Source organism: Catharus ustulatus, assembly GCF_009819885.2.
Source record: "Catharus ustulatus isolate bCatUst1 chromosome Z unlocalized genomic scaffold, bCatUst1.pri.v2 scaffold_26_arrow_ctg1, whole genome shotgun sequence".
Classification (NCBI taxonomy): Eukaryota; Metazoa; Chordata; class Aves; order Passeriformes; family Turdidae; genus Catharus; species Catharus ustulatus.
Window position 1 is genome coordinate 893,408 of NW_024879445.1, and position 25,343 is coordinate 918,750.

The 25,343-nt window shown below is 39.8% G+C and overlaps 1 protein-coding gene across 4 annotated transcripts in view; it reads right to left on the reverse strand.

Moving 5' to 3' along the window:
* Positions 1-2,910: 2,910 nt before the first annotated feature.
* The window catches only part of SSBP2 (single stranded DNA binding protein 2), a 122,989-nt gene continuing 100,556 nt past the window's right edge, over positions 2,911-25,343 (reverse strand). For 2 of the 4 annotated variants that reach the window (XM_033086413.2, XM_033086411.2), the window contains 11 exons: positions 25,144-25,210; positions 24,905-24,975; positions 23,001-23,092; positions 18,954-19,002; positions 17,937-17,972; positions 16,093-16,147; positions 14,495-14,565; positions 13,700-13,778; positions 12,541-12,569; positions 10,264-10,362; positions 2,911-8,040 (listed from right to left, as the gene is read on the reverse strand). In XM_033086413.2, the coding sequence (XP_032942304.1) occupies positions 8,011-8,040; positions 10,264-10,362; positions 12,541-12,569; positions 13,700-13,778; positions 14,495-14,565; positions 16,093-16,147; positions 17,937-17,972; positions 18,954-19,002; positions 23,001-23,092; positions 24,905-24,975; positions 25,144-25,210 (678 nt within the window). In that variant the 3' untranslated portion in view covers positions 2,911-8,010. The remainder of the gene's footprint in view (positions 8,041-10,263; positions 10,363-12,540; positions 12,570-13,699; positions 13,779-14,494; positions 14,566-16,092; positions 16,148-17,936; positions 17,973-18,953; positions 19,003-23,000; positions 23,093-24,904; positions 24,976-25,143; positions 25,211-25,343) is intronic. The other 2 variants (XM_033086414.2, XM_033086412.2) reach the window with 1 other exon arrangement.

Sequence of the window (25,343 nt, forward strand, 5' to 3'; positions counted from 1 at the left end):
GGGATTATGGGACTGGGATTGCCCTGTTGTTCTCTGTAAAGGGCTGAAGTAACTGTAGAAATAGTTTTTGATCTTAGAAATACAGGGAATTTATCTACAAATCGGACTGTAAGCATGAGGAACACTTATTGCAAGTTCTCAAAGTCTTACATGAAAGGGTGAAGGTGCAAAGTCATTAAGACTGCCTTGATGCTAAAGATTAGCCTACTCATTTAATTAAACTATCAATAGAAACACAGAATTTAAAATAATCCAAATAAGAATCCCCTTCAACTTTCCAAGCTTCTTCACTTTTCCCATCACTGCCTTTCAGACTAGACAGGACTTGATATTCTGATGTCAGAAACCAGCAAAGAACACAGACATTTCCAGGTCTTTGTTGTATATCATAAAATATTGTAAAAAAGAATGCAGAGTCCCAGAATTCAGGTTATTTTTCTCTCTGGGTAACCAGACAGAGAGTTCAAATCTCCTTCAAACACCACCTCAGGTAAAGCCTGCGGTGGGTGGGGGTGAGAACACAGTGCAGAGGCAGTGCTGTGCCTCCTGTACGCCCTCAGAGATGGGCTTCTGTCTCGGCACTGCTGCAGCTTTTGGGGAATAAAAAAGACACCAGCTCCCACATCTCTGTAAGGCAGCAGCCTGCCCAGGTGCTGTGCCTGGGGCATCCCTTTGCCAGGGGACACTGCACAGGTGTGACACCTCTCAGGTGTGCGGGCACAGGCACCTGGGATGCCACAAAACCTGCAGCTGCCTGCTCAAATCCAACCCCAAGCTCTCAGAAAAGGATATGAACTGGGTTGAATTCTTTTATGTTACATTTAATATTCCTGCAAATGGCTTATAGATCTGCTGTTTGAAATAAATTCTGAAATCACTAAGCGTGCTTAACGGAGCTTCAACTCTATGTGGACAGCAAGTTCAGAGGACAGAACAAGAACTGTTGCAGTATATAATACACATGGCTGTACAGTCAAATGCCACCTCTTGCTTCAAAACAAGAATTTACAGTAGCAAGCAGTGGTGGCAGGATTTCTTACACAAAACCTACAGGAATTTACAGGATATGCATGGATCACCGAGGTTGTAACACCAGCAACAGACAACACAGAGTATCTTGTGCAATGTGAACAAAGTTGACAGTAGTTTACCAATGCTGTAAGTAATTCACATAAATATGCTAACCCACCAGCTAACAAATCTTCCTCCTCTTCCCACCAGAACCAGATGCGTGTACAGCAATCCATATAAAAGAAGTGGTTTGTTTTTGTGGTTTTAGCCAAACATGCAGAAAGGAGATGCACTCCAAGGGGATACTTAAAAAAAAAAAAAAAAATTCCTCAAAACTGGTGTCCAAGCACACACAGCAATTGGATTCACACTCCTCAAACAGCCATGACAGAGCCAAAGTTTATTGTATGGATGCTTTTTGTCCTGGAAAAATAGTAATATAAAAATTCACTTGATTTTTAACTAACAGAAAACTCCAGCTTTATCCACACCCCCTTTCCATGTCTCTAATTCCAGCCCTAATTCATTCCAGCCCTACTTTAGGAACTTGTGTTCTCTTCCTTATCCATTAATGTAAATGCAAATCAAATTAAAACTACAACATAATCAGAAGAAATAAAAGAGACTAGAAAAATGAAAATGAAAATAGCTTATGCCTGCTTTTGGATGTGATGTATTGACAACAATTTAATAACACCACTTTGTTTTCCCACTAAACCACTGGATGTGCTCATGCCTCTGTTACAGAGAGCTTTAGTAACTTTCTACCTCAATTAAATATATCTTGTATCTGGTATTTTATTTTCCTCCAATCTGCATGACAAGAATCATCTTTTCTTTTAAGCTATTTTCTATCATTGTTTGGAACCACCTTGTCTAATTTGTGAGTATGTGGGATGCTAACTTTCCTGATCTCAAGCAGTGAGGATGCTGCACTGCCACTCCTTATCTGCTGTTATACTCAGTTTCTTCTAATGAAATAAATTCTCTCCAGCAGGGCTCTAGATAGAGATGTGAACAACTTCCTGCATGTTTGTTGGGCAAAATGCTCTTATTTTTGTGAAAGATCTGGCACAGCACATTTAATGGGGAAGTCCAAGAGAGAAAGGTAAAACATGAAGATTAAAAGGATAGAAATAAAGCCTAAAACATCCAGTTCGTCCAGCTGACAATTTGACTTCTCAGGGATCAGAGCAATAATTCTTCCCATCAAAAGCAATTACTGATGATTTAGTATCTCTGTAATAGCCCAAACTCCTAGACTGTACAGTCCATTTCCTAGTTGACCCAGGCCACTGAGAACACATCACCTTTCAAAATCCCCACGTTTTGTGCTGTTTCCCTATGAAAACTGGTGCCAAAACTGCCAGAATTTTCTCTTAGCAAAATCCAGCCTGTTGTCTCAGCACTGTAAAATCTTGAAAGGATCCCCAGAACCTAACGGCAAGAAGAGTTGTGCAAGTTCTGAAGAGAACAGCGAGGTAGCGAACAAACACCTTGTTTCTGTGGATAACTGCCCCGTCCTGAGCCACCTGAGCCTGGGAACAAGCCTGCTCGAGCACTCGGTCCCTCTGCTGAGACCACAAACCCTGAATCACCCATAGGACACGCTGAAAGCACTGGCCAGGCAAAGCAAACCACTGTTTGTGAATTAGGGCTCCTGCAAGGTCACACAACTCAGGTGTCAGGCACTACAATTTTGGGGATGTGGAAGGAGCTTTCAGTGTGAAGTCCGGCTGTATTATTTATAGCAACTAGGCAGCAATTTCCCCAAAATCAAGGTCTTTCAGCAAATATTTACAATGCTGAATTAAAATAAAGACAAAAAAGGTGATTTTCTCTCTCCGTTTCCTTTTGCACACAAAACTGAAATAGTGGCTACAAAGTGACCATTTCAAATTATAACCGAAAACTGCATTTATTAAATTTGAAAACATGTACCCAAGAAAACCTTTATACATTTTTATGGCAAGTTTTCCTATTACATGAGAGGCTTTCTTACACATTTCAAGCTTAAATGAAGAACAGCAACCAAACAGAAGTTTGGACTGAAACTGCAAAGCTGTTGGCTGTGTTGAGGGAAACTATGGCTGCACAACTGAAAACAAGATGGCAGAACAAATTCACAGGAATAACTCATGTAATAGTGAACAAGGCTCTAATAAAGGAAGAAACAGAAGAAAGCCAAATCTGCTCTGCATATCAGATACATAAACATGCTCCTGCACTGGTAAAATCTGTAAAATAATGTTTGCTTAGGAAAGACTTAATTGGAGCTCTCGAGCATGGGTTTAGATTACTACAGTCCTAGTTTTTTAATTTCCTGAAGGATACTAGCTGTGTTCCTAGATCTGTTTAAAATTAACCATGTGCAGGCTCAATTTCAAATCAAGGTGAAGCTGTTGGCAGGATCAGAATTTTCATGTGCTGAGTAGATGATCCATTTATTTTTTTTCTAGATCTGGTACTGCAATTTGTTTCCAATATGTAGACAGTACATAGGAGTGCAGTCAAAGCAGTATTTTAAATTCTTTTTTTATCATTTCTCAGGTTTATCATTTCTTTGGTAATTTCAACAGACCCTCTGTATTTTGCTCTATGTAATCAGTTTTTAGCTCTGCCAAATACGGTTACACCACAGGTAAGTTATATATTTGACCCAGAGTAGGGTGAAATCCTACAAAAAATGACCTGATGTGAACAGTTTCATCAAAGTTTCAGCAGAACTGGCACAAGCAACAGTGTATAGAACTGTGCCAATAATATCTGAGAAGTAGAGAGAGCTGTGTACAGCAAAATTTAAACCTAGTTAACTTATTTCTGAATTTTTTCAGTTGTTTTGAATCACTAAATCATAAATTGGATCCTCAGTGTGAGATAACAGTGTTGAAATAGTTTACAGGGGTTTATTTGAAAGATGTGCTTTGTCAGGATTCCCATTCTTAAGGCCTGTGACAGCACCCACTGTTGTATCACCACTTATAGTGAGTTACAGGAAAATAAATTTACCTGTACTTTCTACATCATTGAGGTGTATTTTACATTCTCGAAATGCAAATGTGTAGGGTCAAATACTGAAGAATCCAGTCCATACTTCTCATGACAGCAACAGCAATGGATCAGAGCTGACTGGGAACAGGGGAAAACACTTAATAATTAACTGACACAGAAATAGAAACCTGTGCAACATGTATCAGTTGAAAAGTCATTCTGAATAAAGTGATCAACACTAAATATTGTAACGGCTGGGCCCTCATTAAATCTAATTCCAAATCATTTGCACATGCAGCATTGCACTAGCTAGCCACAGAACAGAGGAAAATTCAATTGGTTTTAGGCAGTTCAAGAAGCTGTCCTTTGATGCATCCTTAAGGAAGCAAGCTTCTGTTCACTTCTTCCCAAGTGGAATTATTTAAAATAAATGATTAGCCTATATATTTCTCACTGAGTTGGAAGGGAAAGGAATAGCTGAATGTCCTGGGATGTGAAATATTTAATCCTAAATTATGGGGAGCAGGCTGCAAGCCTGAAAGTTGTCACTGTCTCTGAACATGTGACACATTGGGTGGCCAGGGCTCTGCAACCAGAGGGCTTCCAAATAAAAAACAGAATTTCTGGGGAGTAGGAAGTGCAACTGCAGTTTTTCCTCATTCTCAGGTAGTTAAGAGAATAATTTAATCCCTTCGTGAAATATCCAGGTATTTTCTAAAGCACGCCAGGCCACATGCTCTGTGATTCAGACAGCTTCTTCCTCGCCTCAAACCCTGTTCTCAGACATGGCAATAAAATCTGGGTAGGTGGAGAAACATCTGATCTGGACACTCCTTTCCAGAGGTTTAAGCAGCAGGCAAGACCCTGGTTTCACTGTGAAGTTCACAAGTGAATCCAGTTTCAGCTGATTTCTACAAAGCTGGACTATTTGCAAGAGTTCTCACAGCCTACAGAGATCCCTTACTCTCCATTTCTGCTGCTCTAAGATTTAATCACTTCTGTTTTTAAAAAGGCTTACTTCAACTTCGCCTGAAAGACCCATTTACAGAATCACCTTTTATTTATTTCTATACTAAAGAGCAGGATCTATCCAGAAACTTAGTGTGAGAAGATTTGCACCATTTAAAAAAAATTCCCACAAGAGCTGGACAAGTTCTGATATTATCAACAGTGCTGTTGCATAAGGACAGAACCAAACAGCAGTTACATTGTTCCTGGCATCTGGAGCATAAAAAATGTAAGTGGGAGCAAAAACTGAATGCTTGGGAATAGTCTTTCCTCCCATATCGATACTCTAGATACCATGAAGATCTTACAAGGATTTCTAAGCAAAAGAAAGAAAAATGAACAAGGAAAAAGCCCTGTCCACGCTCAGAGAAAAACAACTCTACAGTGTAATTTTGAAGGTGAGTAATTAGCACATAAGATTGTGTTCTGACAGTTCAGCTGCAGAACCTCTCCAGGAGCCTGGCTGAGGCTGGGGTGAAGCCTTGGACAAAGCATCAGTGACATCAGCTGCTGCCTGGGTATGAGAAAGGCAGCACAGAGTGACTGAAGCATGTGCTGAGAGGACATTATGCTCTTAAATCAAAGTGAGGATAACATGTTTGAACAGTGATATCCAGTCTGTGCCAGCAGTTCCATGCACAGCTCCAATGCTCACACTTCCATCCTCCCAAGGTGCCTGACAGCTCGCTGACCTGGGAATGGGCTTTGGCCCTCGATGCACAGTTCCCATCTACCTTGGTCCATCAGCAGTGACATCATTGACTGAAACTGGGCCAGAAAGACTCCTCAGGTCCTGCAAGGCTACCACAGATAACAATACAGGTGGGAAACAAAGGCTGCAAGGACACCTGGACTCTGGGTGTGATGGGGACACACCAGTGGTGTTAGTGACAACAGCAAAGGGTCTGAGGAAATTACACCTGATTTTGTGTTTGTGACTCAAGCCAATAGCAGGGTCTTCCATGGAGACAGCAACAAAGTGCTTTCCAAAGAGAAGCAAATGAATGTGACCTTCATAATCAATAAGAATACAGTCTACAAAACCATATAATGACTATCTAGGTCACGTTTGCATCTAATCAAGCAGTTCCTACTAAAAAGTAATGCTACCAAAACCTTTGATACTCAACATAATTTTGATCCTCTGAGACTTTCATCTTTGAAAAGCCCTACCAGGAAAGTGAAGCGTAAAATATTTTTATTTCCATATATTATACACATATAATATATGGAAGTAAAAATGAGTTAGGAGATTGTAGTATTCCTTACACATCCCATTCAGCTACCACATATGAGTGATATTCCTTTATCATAAGTTCATGAAAGAAAATGCCCTTGCACATGGATAAACCCCATCCCAGAACGGCTCCTCCTCTGCAAGTGGCTCCTCTGGATTTAAGCTCCAGGAGAGGAATCTGCTGTTTGTCTGTGGCATGAATTTCTGCTGAGCCACTTTGTGCCTGCATTGCTGCTGATCATCAGCTTTTGTATCACTACAAACTGAAACCCTTTGTTTTCCTGGGGGAGCTGAAAATCATCAGGCACTAAGCAAAAGTACCATAATCTTGTTTCAGAGCTCTGCCTGAAGAGAAATGGGAATGCTTCCAGAACTGTTTCCTTTAGGTCTTTTTCTGCACTCTGTCCCCAGCTTTCATACCTAACTGTCTGTCCTCCTTATAAAAGGGCCCAGACCTTTGTTCCTCTTCTGTTCATGGCAAAAGGTAACACCCTCACAGCAAGGCTAGTAGTCATACAAAGTTTACTGTGGCATTTTGGCTCAAAAAAAAAAAAAAAAAAGAAAAAAAAAAAGGCTGCTGACTGGGAAGTTTTGTGGGAATTAATTCTGGCAGATATGGTAGAAAACACACACCCAAGCAGCAGGGTGACCTGATTTTGTAAATGTGCCTGGGAAATACTGTTTATAATTAGGAACACGGATTGCTCATATTTCTTTGAGAATCACTGAAAATGGGAAACGTAATTATAAGTTGTTAGAAAATGTTTTGGTGATAAGGAGTCTATTGTATTTCCACTAACTACCACCCCTACAGAAGACCATGCTAAATAGAAAACTCAATTCCAAGGGCAGGAGAAGCCCTGACACTTTATTGCTAGATTCTATAGCAATTGGAGCTCACTTACAGTAACCTTATAGTACTCTATATAAACTGAGAAGCTTGTATCAAATTCAGGCTTCCATTTAAAATAGATATTGCAGATATTAGGCTTCAATTAAAGAAGAAAAATAACCTTCAGTGCTTTTTTTTTTTTCTCTTAAAGGCAAAGTATCAAAAAAAATCCCCAAACTAGGTGGAAGTTATTAAATTTCTCCAAAAAATTAAGATGAGCTTTCTTCTATTTCTTGAGACAGTACAATTTGTGATTCACAGGGTAGCTGGTATCAAACACAAGGTAATGAAAGCTCGTATAAGCAATTTTATTCCTATCCATCATGGCAGACACTAACAAAATCAAAAGAATTTATCCTTTGAGTTCAACTTAAAAAATAACTTATAAAGCAGTGATATATGCAACATAAAACAGTTCAGGAGGGGAGAGGGAAAGCAAATTTTAATAATTAAAATGTAAACGTGAAAAAAAAAAAAAAGAAATGGAGTAAAAGTCCCTACTTCTGATTTCTATGCAAGATGTCATGTGATCCTATTTTACAGTGTCCTGGGGTCTGTGTGTGTGTGTTTGGTGTGTCACACACACACAGCCCACGCTGACCCACACATGTACACACACAGACAGGCGCTGGCAGCTCCACCTCGGGCACTTCTCGCACGCCACTCCTTACAGGTGTCTCAAGCATGTTTGGGACCCACTTTCTTGACAAAACAGGGGAGATGGTAGGGAAACAAAAACAAAACGGGTGGGTCTGATTGTGTCTGAGATCCTTTAGTTAAACTGTACACTGGGACGAATAATTTTCTTCTGCAGTAGCACTCTGGAGAGGGCCAACTCACTGTGGTCTTCATGGCGACACTTGTGAACGGGTCACACACTCATTGTCATGCTAGGGGAGTACTGGAAAAGAGGAATCCACATTTTAACAAACATTCACCCCCCACACCTGGCCTGCAGCACCGGGCTCAGGGCTCCTCGAGCTCCCTCCTGAATTTGTGCTGCAGCCTCTGCTGGGGCTGTAGCTCAGTTTGTGTCCCCAGAACTTCTGTTGTGCTTCTCTCAAGCAAAAATACAGCCACTGTTGATAAAGGCAAGTCCCCTGAGGGCTGCTTTGGTGTAACCTGGGTGCTGTGATGAACCAGTACCTCACTCAGGCTTTCCACACCCCTTCCTGCTGCTGGGGAATTTACCCAGTCTAAAATAGGCTGGCTGCATTCATGGGTAGCTGAACCACACAAGATTTGGAGGAGTTTTTGATTACTTTATGGGAAGAAAGGAACAAAGATATGTATGACTGTGATTAAATTAGGCTTTTGGTCTGCATTATTTTGCGTTAGCAATTTTAGGGGAATGAATCAATGACAAATGGTCATTCTCCTTTATGTGAACCAAATCCAATCAGCACATTGCATTATCACAGTGACACAAACTGAACTGCAGCCCTTACCCAAGCTACAGCTACCCTCAGGTTAGCAGTGCTTCATTAAAGTAATCAATGGCACACCACAGTGCACATCTATACACCTAATTTGCTTTTAAATTGAAAACTGTGGACTGCAAAAAGACTTAATTTGATCTAACATCCTCTAAGTAGAGGAAAATGTTCAAACGCAAGAAGATCAGCATTTTGAAAATTGACAGAAGAAAAAGGAAATAGAAATTTGCCTGTGCAAAAACCACACGTGCCCTAAATATCCTGTCAAGTCTTGAGTTCCAAGGTGGTCATTTCCAAGTGTCCAAGCATATAGGAAGTGTAATTTACATAGGTTTCCCCCTGTAAATTACACAGATCTGACTCAGTTCCAAGGCTTAAAGCAAATCACCTGCTCAAGTAATTTCCTGTACCTGAGCCAAGGCACCTGGGGAATCACTTTGGGAAAGGAATCAAAGCATGGTCTCAAGGTGTTTAGGATTTTCAGCTTGCTATTAAGCCCTGCATTGCTACCTACCCCTAACCAAAATTCCAGGTGAACTGAACAGCAAATCTCCCTGAGAAAGGACTCCATGATCACACCTATTCTGAGCAAAACATGGATCAGACAGCAAAGCAGCTCCCTAGGGTGACAGAGCCACCCATGCTCCAGAGACAGCAGTCCCTGGGAGCACACAGGAACACCCCTGGCATGTCACTCCTGCCTTGCAGGCACACATCTCTGCAAAACCTCGAGAAATCTGGGTCCCTGGCTCTTCCTGGCAGCACAGCACCACCCAGAACCCAGGAAGTGTCTGAGAACACGGATTTTGTGCAGAGCACCACTGATGTCCCCTTGTTCCCACGGCCCTGTTTCAGTGACCCTGCCTGCTCTCAGCAGAGTGTGCCAAGGAACAGGGACCACATTTCGTGGATGTTCTGTGCTTACTGCCATTTTGGCAGACCATAAACATTGCTCTTTTAGGTTGTGGATGACAGTTTTCTTCAACACTCCACACAACCTGAATGCATGCCCATCAACAGCTAACTGGCAGAGACTCCTCCTTTTCACTAGCTAAAAAAGAAACCCTCCCAAAACCCCACAAAATGTGATTCCCAGGAAATTTTCCATGGAACTCAACCATGCTGTGATCTAACAGAAGCTGTTTACTGAGCTGCAGGTCACCACTGGCACAGGTAATGAGGTCAAACTCCTATTTAGAGGCTTAAATGTGAGTTTAGAAACCCAGCTTCAGGCACATGAGTGTAACAATTGCTCTGTAAAACGTGTACACCACGTTTTGCTGTTCTGAGCATTCAGTATTTTTTTTTTTTAGAAAAGTATAATTTGCCCAGAATGAATGCTACTGGGAACCTCTGCCTTTTATGGGTGTAACAGCACACTGCATCTTTACAACATGAAATCTACTGGTGCTCTCGTCACACCCTTCAGTGTAAACCCTGCTCTTCCACTGACCTCCTGGTGCAGAGAGTTTCTGCAGTAAATCTGTGCCAGTTTCAGCTTTTTTTCACACCATTTTTTATTCAAATCAATCCTGTGCTTTCAGAAACTACTAAAAAACATGCAAGGCACAGTGCTGCACTGCAAGCACACTACAAAACTTGTAGATTTTTCTTTTTCTAAACAAAAGGCCAGAGATGCATACAGGTTCACCTTTGCAATCCAACAACCCAGGTAGTGAAATACTTACACTCTCACTCTGGAAGGGGTTTAGGAAGTTTCCACCCATCTCACTGTCATCTCTGGGAGTGCCAGGCTGGTTGCTCATGCTCATATTACTGGGAGAGTTCTGTTAAATAAGATTGCAAAACACAGATTCAGTGCTGAAGGTTTTCTGTTCATTTCCCAGCCTCACCAGGTGTGCCCAGGGCATGCTCCACACAGAACTTGGTGCACTCAGGTGCACTGGGCCTCTCAAGGATGAAAAATCAGCCCCAGCAGGGTTCTGCATGATTCAGTCACTAATTTTAGTCTGTTAAGTAATGTTCTCTTCCCTGAAGCAAGGATTATTTACCTGTGCCTCATTTTCAGGCTATAGGCAGCATCTGCTTCTGCTGAAGTCAAGAAAAGCTATAAAAGGCTGCAGCAGGGATATGAGGAAGTTCTGTCACCACATTAAATCATGTGGTTGAATGCAGCCAGGTCTGTGAGCCCTGACATATGTGAGTTATGAGTATGTACTTAAAGAGAGACAAAAGATGTACTTAAAGGCAGGATGGATCAGGTCTGCACAGACCTTTGCACAGGCTGCTCATCCTGGTCACAATTTACTGAAACACTAACAACCTAAAGCCTTCCAAAAATCGTGCACAGCGACCTCTGCAACTGGAGAAGGAGAATGGGTGAAACAAGGTGATTGCCACAGAAATTACCGTGCATCAGCAGCTCACACGTGGTTATTGCACACACTGCCATTACTCGTGTGCTCCTACAAAGCTGCTCTGCAGCACCCTGCCATTCCTGTGCCACTGGCAATCCTCTTTACATCACTGTTACACTGCCCACTCAGGACACTCATGATGGAAAAAGGGTAGTCATGGAGAGGGAGGAGTGAAACCATGGACCTCACAATGAAATCCTTACATCTATCACAGGTATTTCCTTGGCTTTTTTTTTTTAAAAACCCAGAAAAATTGAATGCAATATAAATACTAAACTAATTACATACATGACATGCAAGCAGAAATTCTTTACCAGCACCTGAAATGCAGCTCAGAGTTGGGTCACAAGCCCTGCCTTGGCCTTTCTGTGTTCTTCAGTCTAACTCACTACTTCCAGAACTGAGATCCTCAGGGCACTGGACAACACAGCCAGTGTTGTCACACCAAAGCCTAACGAGGTTACTGACACCAGTTATTCAAGTTTGCTCTCCAGTGATGCCAGAACTCCAGATCTTCAGGGACCCAGAGCTCAGAGAAGGTTGGACCCACTGCCTTGGCTCTGCCACTGCTGCTGTACCTTCAGCAGGCATTAATTCAGGGCCTGTGTTACACAGGAGGTCAGGCTACACAATCACATCACTCCCCATGGCCTTCATGTCCAGGAATATAAAGACCTTCTCACATCTATTTTATATTTTATTTTGTATTTTAAACCTGCCCCTTTGCTCGTTCCTGGAGGATTTCCCCCTATTTTACATTGTTCTGTACACTAAGCTCTTACTTTCTGCCATTGATGCAGCATGCCAGCCCCAAAGGGCCAAAATCCCAGAAAATTCCTATTTTAGTGACTCCCCCAGGCTGCTTTTGTGGCCACTTGGGGTCCAGCACTACAGCTCCAACTGGGATTTTCCAAAGCAAGAGCGCCCTGATGTCTGCACAAATTCCATGGGCATTGCACACAACTTAACATGCTAATTTCAATTCATTTACAGCCCTCATAAAAAAACTTCATGTTCTGCCATTCAGCCAATTTGGTCAAAATCTTCTCTAGAAAGTTATGAATTCTGTGAGCTGTACTGATTCTGCCAGGACTGGATCCATTTTCTATGGACAACTGTCTCACAGGCAAAATTAACAGTATTTTTCTTTTGGTTATATAAAAAACACATAGATCAAATGTAATTTCCATGATTATTCATGCAGGTTAACATATTATGAGACTTCCAGGTAAATTGTTTAGGAGCACAGTTTTCAGAGCTGCTGATACCTGTACCAGCACACACTGAACAGCTCTAAGTGGAATACTGGCTTTAATTATTCCATGGAAATGTTTTGGATTTTTTCCTTTAAAAAGTGCTGCAGTTTGCAGTAAAATACTGAAGAAAAACCACTGATTATTAGAACTGATTGTATTTATTTTAAGAGTATCAAAGACTACAACATGATCAATCAGATTATGAACTGCAGGTACTTATATGTAATATAGATATGATATAATAAAGGTGCATAACGAAAAGATGGAGACAAAAGAAAGGAGTTTAGAGTGAAACACTCTAAAAATTCCAAATATTTGATTAGATACTCACTTTGGAAATACTGTCCATGTCTCCTGAGCCTGAAATTAAAACAGACAATTGCTCAGTTACTTTTGAGCTGAAGCTAATCCAGTAATTTTTTTTCATAGAAAATACAAAGTGTAACATCAACATTTTAAAAAATAACCAACTTAGTAAAAGTTTGCAGCTGGTACAGAATAATCCAATCACTCAATCTGAGGCTCCATCAGCTTTGGCTGCACTACATGTACTGAGTATCTCTTAGAAGAAAACAGATGATCCTGATCCTGACCAGAATTATGGAAACCAAATACAATTAAACATAATGAGTGCAAGACTATTAAAAACCAATTGAGGGTTTTTTTCACATGTTGTAGCTCTCACCTCAGGTAAAGCAGAGCATAAAGGAAATGCAATTTTAGGATGGATGAACGAAGAAAATATTTTTTTTAGCAGCAAAAGTCACGTATTTTCAGGAAAGAAATTTTGGAAGAGTACTGAGTACAGAACTAGAAGAGGATCACAGCAAAACAGTCAGAAATGTGGGAGCTGTGGGAGAATACTGAAACAGCTATTTCACACAGCCAGGCAAATTAGGGCTGAGAAGGAATATGGTTTCTCTCTCTAAAAACGTCAGATACATGGATGTGATCAGAAGTTATTTTACCCAAAAGGATAAATTATGTGCTAGGTACATGTAAAATCCTCCTGTAGCTGTTGCAATTTAATTTTTCATTTTAGCTAAGGAGAAAATATTCTCAGGCTGTAGAAAGTGACAGGAAAAGGTGTGGTTGCCTCTCACACAGATTTTCATTGATTTGAATGCAATGTGCATCATTAGCAGTTAAACCAACTACCCATTTTAGGATTGTAACAGGTAGAGAAAGGCTGCAAAAAATCCCTAAAATTTCAGGGATTTGCTTTCCTGAAAAGAAAGCAATTCTCTTCAGGAGACAGATGCCTATGCTGAATTGTCATTGTTCACAATGAAGCTCACTGAGCTTCAGTGATTTTTTTTTTTCCATTTCCACAGCCTCTTCAAATCATTCCCTTCACCTTACTGATGTATACACAACTCTCCCCATACATTTTAACAAACTGTCTTCCACAGAACTCCAAGAAGGAGCCACAGAAAGCAGCACTGGCACTGAGAATCCACCAGGCTGGCAATATTTACAGTTGCTGTTACCTAATGATCCATTCATATGATGTGAGTCCATTCCACCCAGTCCACTCATGGGTCCGTCTGAGCCTGGCCCCAGTGGAAACTACAAAAGGAGCAGCCATTAAAAACTGTACAATTCTTTTTCACACAAGCTAATAAAGAGAAAATATTCCTCAGGAGAAGGGAAAAATAAAAAAGTAAGGACAAATCCTCAGCTCTGAATGCAAAGAGACTCTCAAGTCCCATTCAGACCTCTTGTGAGGACTGAAAACCAGCATTTTTTTGGGTCAATATCATGATTTTTGGAGACTGTTGTCTCTGTAGGCTGGAATCCAACACAGCAATAATTTATTATTTACTTCAATGCTTTTTGTTTGACTTTTCAGACTCCTGCTGGCAACTCAGCCCTATCCCCACTGAAGTTACAGGGAACTTTTATAACTCTCTTAAATCCATCAGTGATTAATTAACAGATTTCAAACCCCACCTGACCTACCCTAAGGTGGAAAGCTCCTCATCACCTCCACAAGCTGAGCAGTTGCTGTCCAATTACATAATTAACCTTAAATTTAGCTCTTCACACATTTAAAAGACATTACCATTACAGCCAAACAATCTGCAGTTTACTGCATAAACGACTTGGCAAATCTGCATTTATTTATTTCTAAGTTCTACTGGTGGTTTTTTTTCCCAGAGGCCCAAAACTGAAGAGCCACCCATAAAAATGGAAAGCTTAGCAATAATGATAGCTGCTGGAAACACAGTGTTTGGATAAACAAAAGGCTGCTCAAAGAAAGATGTAAGTAGATTCATATTTACATTAGGTCTGTTGGGCCCAGGTGGCACAGCGTTCATTAAAGTGTACATGTTGTCTCCAGAGTTGGTTGAATCTGTAATAAGAGATTATTTTAAGTGCTAAAATACATTTTTCAATAAAACTACTCACCTCATACATTTCCTGTCATTTTGTTCTTATTATTACTGTGCCTCAGTCCCATACACAGAGACAATACAATGGCAGATTTTATTCCCTTTCTACCTCCTTGCTGCCACACAACAGGGCTATGAAAAGAAATAATTGCCAAGGTCCCCAGGTGACTACCTCTGGGCTCTAGTTTTATGCATGACTGTTAAAAGGTTTATAAATCACCAAGAATCTGTAACTATTTAATTCCTAACACCCTGTTTCCTGGAGTTCTAAATTTCTTTGTTCATCTTCAATATTATCCATAGAACAGGAGTTTGCTTCTTATCAGTAATTCCTGTAATTTGTTTCCCATCTGTAATAAGTGATGAAAAGCTTCTCCTTACACAGACTGAGAGTTTCAGATTTTCACTGTCATCCCTGTCAAGTCCATATGATTTTGAATAGATCCATGTGGAATACTGATCCTTCCCTCCTGGGAGGCTTTAGCTGATGCATCTTCATGGCACAGCCTGGTGCAATGCTTGCAAAAAAACCCAAAAATGGCAAAAACCCACAGGAGGATGATCTGACAAAAGTCTGTATACACCCCTAAGGGGACAGTGTGATTTAAAAAAAAATATTGGCAATTTTGTAAAATCAGTATCTGCACAGAAAAGAAGAGCTCAGCACTCAGCACCCTCCACAAGCCCATTCCACACCCAAGGGTCTTCTGAGTACAACAGGAAGATAAATCCACTGTTTTGTCTACTAATTAATACCTCCAAGATGATTTTATAAGGATTAATCCAAGCAAACAATTCCATTATATACAGAGCCCTACGTATCAGGAGAACATTCAAAGATGCTGTCTGAGGAAAAGGGGGAACAGAAAAACTTTTAGCTTAAAGCAGGATTGGCCTATAATGTTATTTTTAATATTCAGTGAGGCAGGCAAGAAGTTCTTCACCCACTAGATTCTGCAACACACACACCTGGCTGTCCCCAAGCTCTGCTGGTTCATGTCAGAACACTCAGGGGATGGTTGGGCTGTGGAATCTTTGAGCTGTTGGCTTCACAGGTGAATAAACACCCTAACAAAACTCACAGGTGGCCAATTTCTAAGTGTTGTCATGCTTTGGAAAACAGAACCTAAAATACCTTTACCTTAGGTTGCCTTTTTTAATTTGTTCATTTTTAAGGGGTTTTGTTTGGTTTTCATTTTTATTTGTATTTATTTAAATCCCTCGAATTGCATTCAATGAAGTTATTATAGTTGTCATGGCAGTAAGTTTTTTTGGCCATGAGTACCATGGTAGGAAAATTCCCTACCCTCCTGTGCTTGACTTACACAAGCAGGGAAAAAAAAATCTGATATAGAAAATACAGATAATTTAAAATAATATAAAAGAATATAAAAATAATTCAGTTATCTGATTCTTTACTAAAAAAACAACTAGCGTACTTCCTAAAATCTGTAATAATTTTGTTATTTCCAAGTATATTTCAGTACCTGCAGGACTAGGCATGATGGGTGTTCCTGGTGGCCCTCCACCTCCTGGAGGACCCTGGGGAGAGTAAAAATTGTCAGTTAGCATGAATTAAAAGGTTAGAAAAAACCTAAAGCAGACACACACAAAAAAACCCCACATCAAGGATTTCGGTATTTCCATGTCACAAGTCTGAGCAAGACTAAAAATCACAAAATGCTCTGGTTGTTAAACAAGAGTTTAAGATTCCTGAAGATTTCTCCAGGAATTTTATTCTAATCACCCTAATCATTTTCTAAGAACAGAACCATAACATCTTACTTTCTACATTTGTTGAACCCCCTCAGGTAACATGAAAAACTACCAACTTCCACTTTGGTAAAAACGCCCACATCAATTAAAGTCAATAAATACTGAATTTCCATAACAAAACACACACAGACTCCTAGTAGTAATTATTATTTTCATTTCCATATGACTGTTACTGCCCTGTATCTCTTTTGTTATCATTTAAAGCAGCAGATACACTATTTCAGACAGGGATATATTGTCAGAGGCAGTGATTACAAGGGTCTGGTTGTTCTGACAGGATATCTTTCCATACACTTTTTACCTATAAACTGTTATCCATAAATTTATATCCACATTTTATCCACACCCATATGACTCCCTAGGCATCACAGGCTCTCCATACACATTTTATCCATATATCTGTGTACCAAGCTCACTCACTTCATCTTTTTAAGGGCTCTCAGCACATTTTTCAACATCACATAAAGACAGGTAGGAATAGCTAACTTATAATTTATGAGAAAAGTCACTTGTCTTGATTTGCTTTTGCATCTCATTTTATATTTTCTTTTACTCTAATTGTTTGTGTTTTTTCTTCTCTTAGAGAGTTTCTTAGTAGTGACTATTTTCACTCAGAGAATACAATTGTATTTATGTATAATGAGCATATACCTGTGAATTTATACATATTATATATATTTATATATTAGTAAATAATTTTATATATTAGTATATATTAATATAATATATATACATTATTCTTATTAAGTTCTTAAAGTGAATAACTCCAGATTACAAATCTTCTAACAAAAAACTTTTTTTAGGAGCTCTCCAGCCCAACCCTCATCCTCAATACTTGCTCTCTATGAAATCAAATATTCCCAAAATGTCTTTAAATTTTTCAACAATAGAATGTGGCAAACCCACAAAACCCCTCCAGAGTTCTGAGAAGTTCTGCTTGAAAGATCTGAATTGGAGACAGCAAATCTGGTTTGTTTCTGTTTGTTGTAGTTACAGGCAACAATCATAACCTTTTCCACAGCTAATTGTCCAAATAAAGGACAAAGTAAATTTATTTTAATGCTATAATCCTCCCTTATCACCCTGTGACACCAGCCCTGAGCATGTCATAAAAGCAGACCAAACAATCTGCCTTAGGAGAGCTCCTCAGCCATACAAATAACCTGAGTGCAACAGCAACAACAACAACGAGGAGTCTGAAATAATAAACAAGGTTAATCTCTAGTGACAGACACGTAATCCAGCACTACACATAAACACTTTTTTTCTGCAGAAGTTCAGAAACTCTCGCACAACTCTCTCAGTTGTTTCTCTGAGGAAGCCAAGGTGCTTTTTGTCCTTCATTTTTGTGGACAACACACTGTATTAGGAATATAAATGTTTTCTGAGGGCAGTGTGGAGCAGGCTGACAGGGATCCACATCTGCACCAGGGATGGCTGGGAAACCTTGGAGTAGGCCAGATGTGCAGCTCCCAGCCAGCACACAACATCTGGGCTGCTGTTCCTCTGCCTGAATGAGATGAGCTGTGCCATGAACACACACAAAGGCACTCACCACGTAGTTCCCAGGAGAGGCTGAGGAGTAAGGTATCTGTAACACCAACAGAAAAAAACAGTGATTTCCTCTGTGCTGGGATGGGCTCCAGGCAGCTGCAGGTCAGTGCTCATTAATTAGGGGAACTAAAGGTACAGCTAAAATCATGGGGGGAAACGCCTCTGCTGCCAAAACAAACACCTCCTTTCAGCAATTTTTAAAATATCGACTATAAAAATAACAAAGTATAAAAAATGGTAAGGTATAACGTTATTAAGGCGATGTAGTTTATAAGGTGTATGAGCTCAGGCAGGGCACACTTGCATTTCAGTCAGCGGGACTTCAGAGTCAGCCAAGCATGAACTGAATTTGTGTGTTCTTAGAGAAAACTTACTTTGATTGCAATCTTCACCATGAAAGGAAAAGAAGCTACCACATCTTTCACCTGGTAAGACACTGGTATTTATTTCCATTTTTTATTTAATGGAGAAATCCTGTGAATATTCTGTTTTCCTTCCCTGTCACTGCCTTTGCTGTTATTCTCTCCAAAGGAACACAGGCCAGTGCTGTTGTGGGAGCAGCAATTCTACTGACAAACCTCTCTACAGACAACCTGTCAGCCAAATGACTGTTACAAATAAATCTGTTGTTGACCTTGCCAACTGATTTCAGGGACTGAAAAGACTCTAACTATCAGTTTAAAAATATCCATTTTAATCCAGTACATGCAAAAGAAAATTGAAGAATTTCACTAACAGATTTAAAAATTCAAAAGTGAAAAAACCAGGAAGAACTCTTTAGCAGGGCAAGCCAGACCCACCTTATCCATCTGCAAGTGCCAAAAATGGACATTTCAGAACTAATGATATATGATCCCTGAATGGAAATGAAGATTTTCTGCCTTCTAGAGAAACACCAGACACTGCTGCTCATGCAGGATGCCAGGACAGCCTTTATGTTACAGCAGTGCTGGGCCTGGCATGAAGATACCTCCCTAAATACAGGAAGATGTCAAATATATTTGTAACATTTACTTACAGAATTGGCATTGGTTGGGTTTGGCCAAGGTCTACCACCCCCAGGACCCCTGAAACAGAAGAAGAATGGTGAGGCACAGAACCATCCCCATCCTCTGACCAGCTCTGATGAAAAAAATCTGAATAACCTGTTTCCAGAGGAAGGAAATGGCTTTTTTCAAACTAAAGTGTGTTTACAAGCCATAACTAAACCAAGTTAAAATGCAAGAGCAGAATTGTTGTTGTTGCACAGCTATTCAATCATTTGTTGAGCTGATTAATGTATTTACTACTCAGAAAATAAATTTAAGTCATAAAATAAATAAATGTTCAGCCATGGAACCAGTAATCTTGCTCACATAATTAAGCACATGCCTGAAGTACTGAGGATGCATTCATTTACTGTGGATCTAGAACACTGCAGTATAGTTAGGTTTCATTAGTAAAACTTGTGCAATTAGCTAATAAATGTTGTGAGAACACCCAATTTATAGAAGAACAAGCCATACAAAATATGTTGCCATGATCCTTGTAGGGTGATGAGGATGATGATGATGGTGATCATGACAGTAACATCCTCAGCCATGACAATAAATTTGATGTATTAAACCCAGAAAACCCTCAGAGGGTTTTTCCCACAACTTCTGCTGTTATTTTAAGTTTCCCACTCTCAGCTAAACCCAGAAAAATAGTTTGAGGGTGAGGCTTCATCTCTTAACAATCCAGAGGGGACTCAAATGTAAAATCAACATGTTTACAGTCACAATGTCTCAAGCCTGTAATTATTTCTAATTATTAACTTCTATTAATTTCCAACAGCACCAAGAGATCCTGCTTGTTTATAAACAAGAACTGAATCTCTTTATGAAGCCCTGACAGTGGAGAGGCAGAGCAGATGACAAAACTTCCACATTTGCAATGGCATTTTGGCCTCATTAGCTGAAGAAAAGCAACATTAACCACTGCAGCTCACCAGGCATGGAAGAAAGACTTAAACAGAGAGAAAGAATCACCCTTTATTAATGAGTTCTGAAAGTTTTTTGAGTATTGCAGAAATAAAAACTATTAAGTGCATACAACGCCTGAGGGATTTAATATTGAATCTTATTTTTTTTATTACACTGTTGATGAAACTATAAAGGAACTGTCTCAAAAGAAAAAAATAAACCGAAAATTTATTTGTTTCGACTGCCTGTATTGTTGCAATGCTGGAAATAAAGAATGTTGGTATGGTCCTTTGTGCTTCATTCAATGAAAGACTGAGCAAGGAAATGCTCCTCAGGTCAAATATTCTGCAGTTTCTCCTCTGCTGATGATCACATGGTGATCTTTTTTTTTTCCCTTGTTATTTTTTTTTTAATTTTTCATTGGTTTATTGCATCCTCTCTTTCAGAAAAATCTGGAATATTTGTAACAACACTTAAAAGTCTGTTTTCACCCCAAACCCTTGCAGTCATTTCTGTGACACGTACTAATTCAGAGACACAACTGGGTTAAGCCAGAGGAATATGGAAAGTCAGAAATTTACACTGAGACACGGGAACTCACCTTTCATCTAAAAAGCTGTTGGAATTTTCAGATTTATTGGACTGTTTTCAGTATAGACTTAGAAATCACTGCAGCAGATTCTGCTGGAAAGCCACATGGATTTTGTGGAGCCAAATGCTTATAAAACACACAGGAAACCCCCCAAATGGCTTTTTTTTTTTTTTTTTTTCTCCATTCCATGCAAGAAGCTCTTTTGTCTTTTATTAAATGTTTATTTTGGAAGCACCAAAAAGGCCATAAAACATAACCATGCAAGTACTGATTCCAAAACACTTCACAAAGTATCTGCTGCTATGACCAGCTTTTTTAGCTGCAATTCTTTTAGAGTTTGTCCTGTAAGTGTCAATCCTGGCTCGAAAAATCAAAAGTCTGAAATTTTAGTTTTCCAAGAGGTAAATATATTCCATCAGGAAATGAAACATCTAGACTCAAGTTTGTGAATTTAAGTTAAAAGACAAAATCACACCTTTTCCCTTTTTTTTTTCAAACATGAGGCATGACTGAGATATTCTTAGTGCTTGAGACAGCACTGCAGGTCACACAGGGTGTTAAAAATCACCAGTGAAATGAAACACTGCTCCCTGAAATCTGCCTTTTTGTTCCAGAAACTGGCAGAGACATGAGATCTTCCTAAAATTGGCTGTGTCGAGTTCCAAGTGAAACACTTGCAGCTAAAATGAAGTTATTCTGTGGAAGAGCATGGGCTGGGCATCAGCTGTGTCCAGCAGAAATCTGCAGGTGGTGTTGATGACAAAGCAAGGAATTACCCAGCATTTGTGGATTGTATGGACTGAGGTGCTGCCTTATGAGCTGCCGTTTCTGACCACAAAGAACACTTTCTCACCCAGAAAAATGGCAACATTTCACTTGGCAGATAGTCTGCTCCTAACCAAAGCAGCTTCCCTTCGCACCTTCCGAGGAGAAGCTGGATTTTAAACGGCAGCTGTTTCTGTGGAGCACACATTTCTGTACTTGGCACTGCCAAAAATCCAAGGAAAAGAAGAGCAGAACGCTGGAAATTGTCATGTAAAGAAAGCTCTCATGTATGAAGGGGCAGCCTGATGCAGGTGACCCACACTGGGATAAAGGGTCAGGGGGACAAATTTGGGTCCATCCTCTGCCAGGGCCCCCAGCCCTGATCTCAGCCCTCACTGCAATTTCAGAGACAGCAGGAAAAGCACAGCAGGAGAACACCCTCATCTCCTGAAAATACAATTCACAGAATCCAGACTCAGAGCAACCCTTTGACAATATGTGCTTACAAAAAGCAGCAATATCACTACTTCAATCCATCTCCTCTCTTTCTGGTAGGACAGGAAATCTTTTTGATAACCAGGAAACTCTTTTCTGATTTTTTCCTGTGCAAACTCTCATTTATGCAAATAAATAGTTTCAAAATATCTTATCTATCCTTCAATTTTACTTCTGCAAAACTAATTTCCTTTTTTTTTATAATTCAGCCTTCTGCTGAATTATAAGCACTCTACAGTGCTCATACTTGACTCACATGGAATTTCAAATGTCTAATTATTTTTCCACATCAATTTAATTGAAAAACATGCATGCTGACCATCCTAGAATTGTCTTCAATCCCCATATGTGATCTCTATGACAGAGCAACACATAACTTCAGATTTTAATTTATTTCCTTTAAGAATTCAATGTATGTCTGGAAATCTAAACCAATTAGAGGTATGGTAGATTTTTGAAATTACATTATCTATTTCTGTACCTCTTTGACTTCCTCAGGGTGATAACATTTTTGCTTGAAATGAAAATTATAATTTCTTATTTACATTTTCTATAAAAACTAGAGTAAAAATGGGTATCTATGATACAATGAGAAAAGCATATGGAAATCTTTACTGTTTTCTTAATGTCATATCTGAAGTATTTCTACACACTTAAAAGAGGGTTTGTTTTCAGGGATACAAGGTGAAACACGGCTAAATCCATGTCTGGAATAAATCTGAACTCATAGATTATACCCATTTTTACCATATGCTTTTCCAGACCCAGAAATACACAGAAACACTGACAAAAATACTCTCGTATCTGTAAAGCTCCTCTATCTGTTTAGACTGGAAATAAATGTAGTTAAGTAATAAGAACTGCAGTTTAGGAAGACTTTCACACCAATTGTGTGTTTCTTTTTCTCATAAATTGCTCTAGACAAAGGCTATGTTGCTACAATTAAGTACTGATTTATTTTGCAGAGATAAAACATTCCTCACAAGATATTTAGTAAGTAGAAATATAAATATGTCAGTATTTAAAATATATACAAGGATATATCAGTGATTATATTGACAAAATACTCCCAGTATTTTAATCTGATCTGTGAAAGAAACTGAGCATTTGCACAGACTTGTTAGGACAGCAGAGGACTGTGGGTTCACATCTTAAAATTGCCTTTACAGGTCATCAGAGCACGCTCTCCTTGCCTCATCTGTCCCAACTGCTCCTTCTGCAATGCAATAATGGCATTTTCTAGGTACAGTAGGATTTATGTTGTGCTTACATGTTCATCCCAGGCATCCCCGGGCCACCTAAAGCGTTCAGAGGGGGTCTCATGGCACCTCCATAGTTCTGCAACGACAACCAAGGGTCAGACTACCACAAAACAAAAAAACAAAACCAAAGAGGAGGGGGAAAGAAAGGACAGCCGGTTAATGACATCCCTGTGCAACTGCTGCCAGGACAGGCCATGCCATTCATGCTTTCAGGATTCCCTGACTGTTGACTAAAAAAATGGGAGCATTAACCCCAAGGAGAAACAATACAGACAACAGAAATTGGCCAAGAATGATAAACATGTTTTCAGGGGGGATTTTATTATTTACACATATTGAGCTCAAGTTAATGGCCAGCAAAGGTCAGGTTTTATAATGAATTTGACTGCTAAACCAAGGCAATTCAAAATCAGAACCCCCTACAAAGGATTCTGAGATATCAAATGGTATTATTTCTACCTAGATTTCATGATGTTTGTATAAAATTAAACCACATGATATAACTTCTCTAATGTACCATTACATTTCTATTTTCATTGTTCAATCCTAATAATTCAGAGAATCCCAAAACGGGACCTTAAGCCCATCCAGTGCCACTCCTGCCCTGGGCAGGGACACCTTCCACTATCTCAGGTCTGTGATAATCAAAATGAACAGCATTTATCATGGTCATCAATGTCCTAGCCATGCTAACAAATTAAATTCCCAACGCCCATACAATCTGAGTATCATGACCAAAGTTTGACTGCACTACTTACACAAAAAAAATAAATTACACCTATTTTTTTATTCAGTTGAATAGAAGCAGAACAATCTGTCTCACCTCACAATCTAACTTCCATCAGTAATTACTGCTAATCCTTTGCCCTAAATAACAGCACTGCCATTAGGGCCACCCATACAGATGTCCTTTCAGAGCAGGGATGCTCTCTGCAGAGCTTGGTGGCCCAGGTATTTGGGGATCCAATTATGGATCCAATTTGTGGTCTTAAATTTTGTGGACTTAAATTTTGTGTAGGTTAGGATGTTGAGCACAAGAAAAAAGAAGCTTGCAAAAACACTGGATCTTAAACGACAGCAAAAATGGAAAAATTATCCTCATAAAAAGTGGCATGAGGTTTGCCTGCTGTGTGACTAATGGTGCTGCATAAAGGATCAGCTCAATGTCATATGGCAGCACAGCAGAGCTTCTCCTTCCACCTCCAAAAATCGAAAATATATTTCAGGGCCATGTAAGTAAAATAGAATATGTATTTAATAATGTTTTGTTGGTAACTCAGCAGAGGTTGTGAAGAGCTGCACAACAGGTTTTCAGCAAGGAGACCCAAAATTGCACAGACAGTTGTGAACAGACTTGGAAGGCAAAGCCATTGAGAATGTAGTTGTTATTAAAATGAGAAGCCACCAGAGAGATTATCTGAAATGGGGAAGCAAAAATGCACAGTGTGGGCACAACCAGCACACTGTGGAACAAAACACTGGCAGCATGCCCCAAAATTTAGGTCAGCAGTGGATGAGAGAAGAACTTTAGAGAATTTGGAGAGGTATTTTTGGCGAAGTTAGAGGGTATTAATGTTTTCCTCCTAAACAGCATAATCAGTGAGGAGGAGGAGGAGGAAACACCTACTCCACTTCTGGTCTCCCTTGTGTCAGTCTTTGATTACAACATTCACTTTCCTAAAGAAAGCAAGTGGAGGGATTCCTCTTTTAATTCCAAATATTAATGAAAATGACAGATTTTCCATTTTGATTTTGTACAGCTGCAACTCATATTGATTTTTTTTTGTAAAACGGGAGCTTTGTTTTAAAAAGAGATCATGAAAACAAATCCTGGGTGTCTTCAAGCTACACAAAAGAGAATATAGACTAAGTATATGCCTGCCACTAAGGATAAGCCATCTGCAGAAAATACCTGTGGTCCTAATGGCACCATTCCCCTTGGAGGAGTCATCCTCTGCATTGGCCCACCCATGTTTGGATGACCTGCAAACACAATATAAAATACATTATATTCATACACAAAACACAGAAGTAATTTAATTTTACAGGATGCAAGCACCTTCATCTCTCTCTAACGAGCAGAAAAGGCTAAGGATCTGCAGGAAGGTGCCAGCTGGTGAGGACAGAGGTGTGGAGAGGTGCCACACTCACCCTGCTGCCGTGTGGGGTCCATCCCGCTGGGCAGGAGGGGCTGACTCCCCGGGACACCTCCGAGGGCCTGGGGCAGGGAAAACACAGCATGAAAACACACAATGCCTTCACATTCATGTTAAAAACACAACACACACGTTTCACTCCTAACTCCTCCATGTTTCCTCTGAGTCAAGAGTTAATGTGCTTTTAAATCCCCA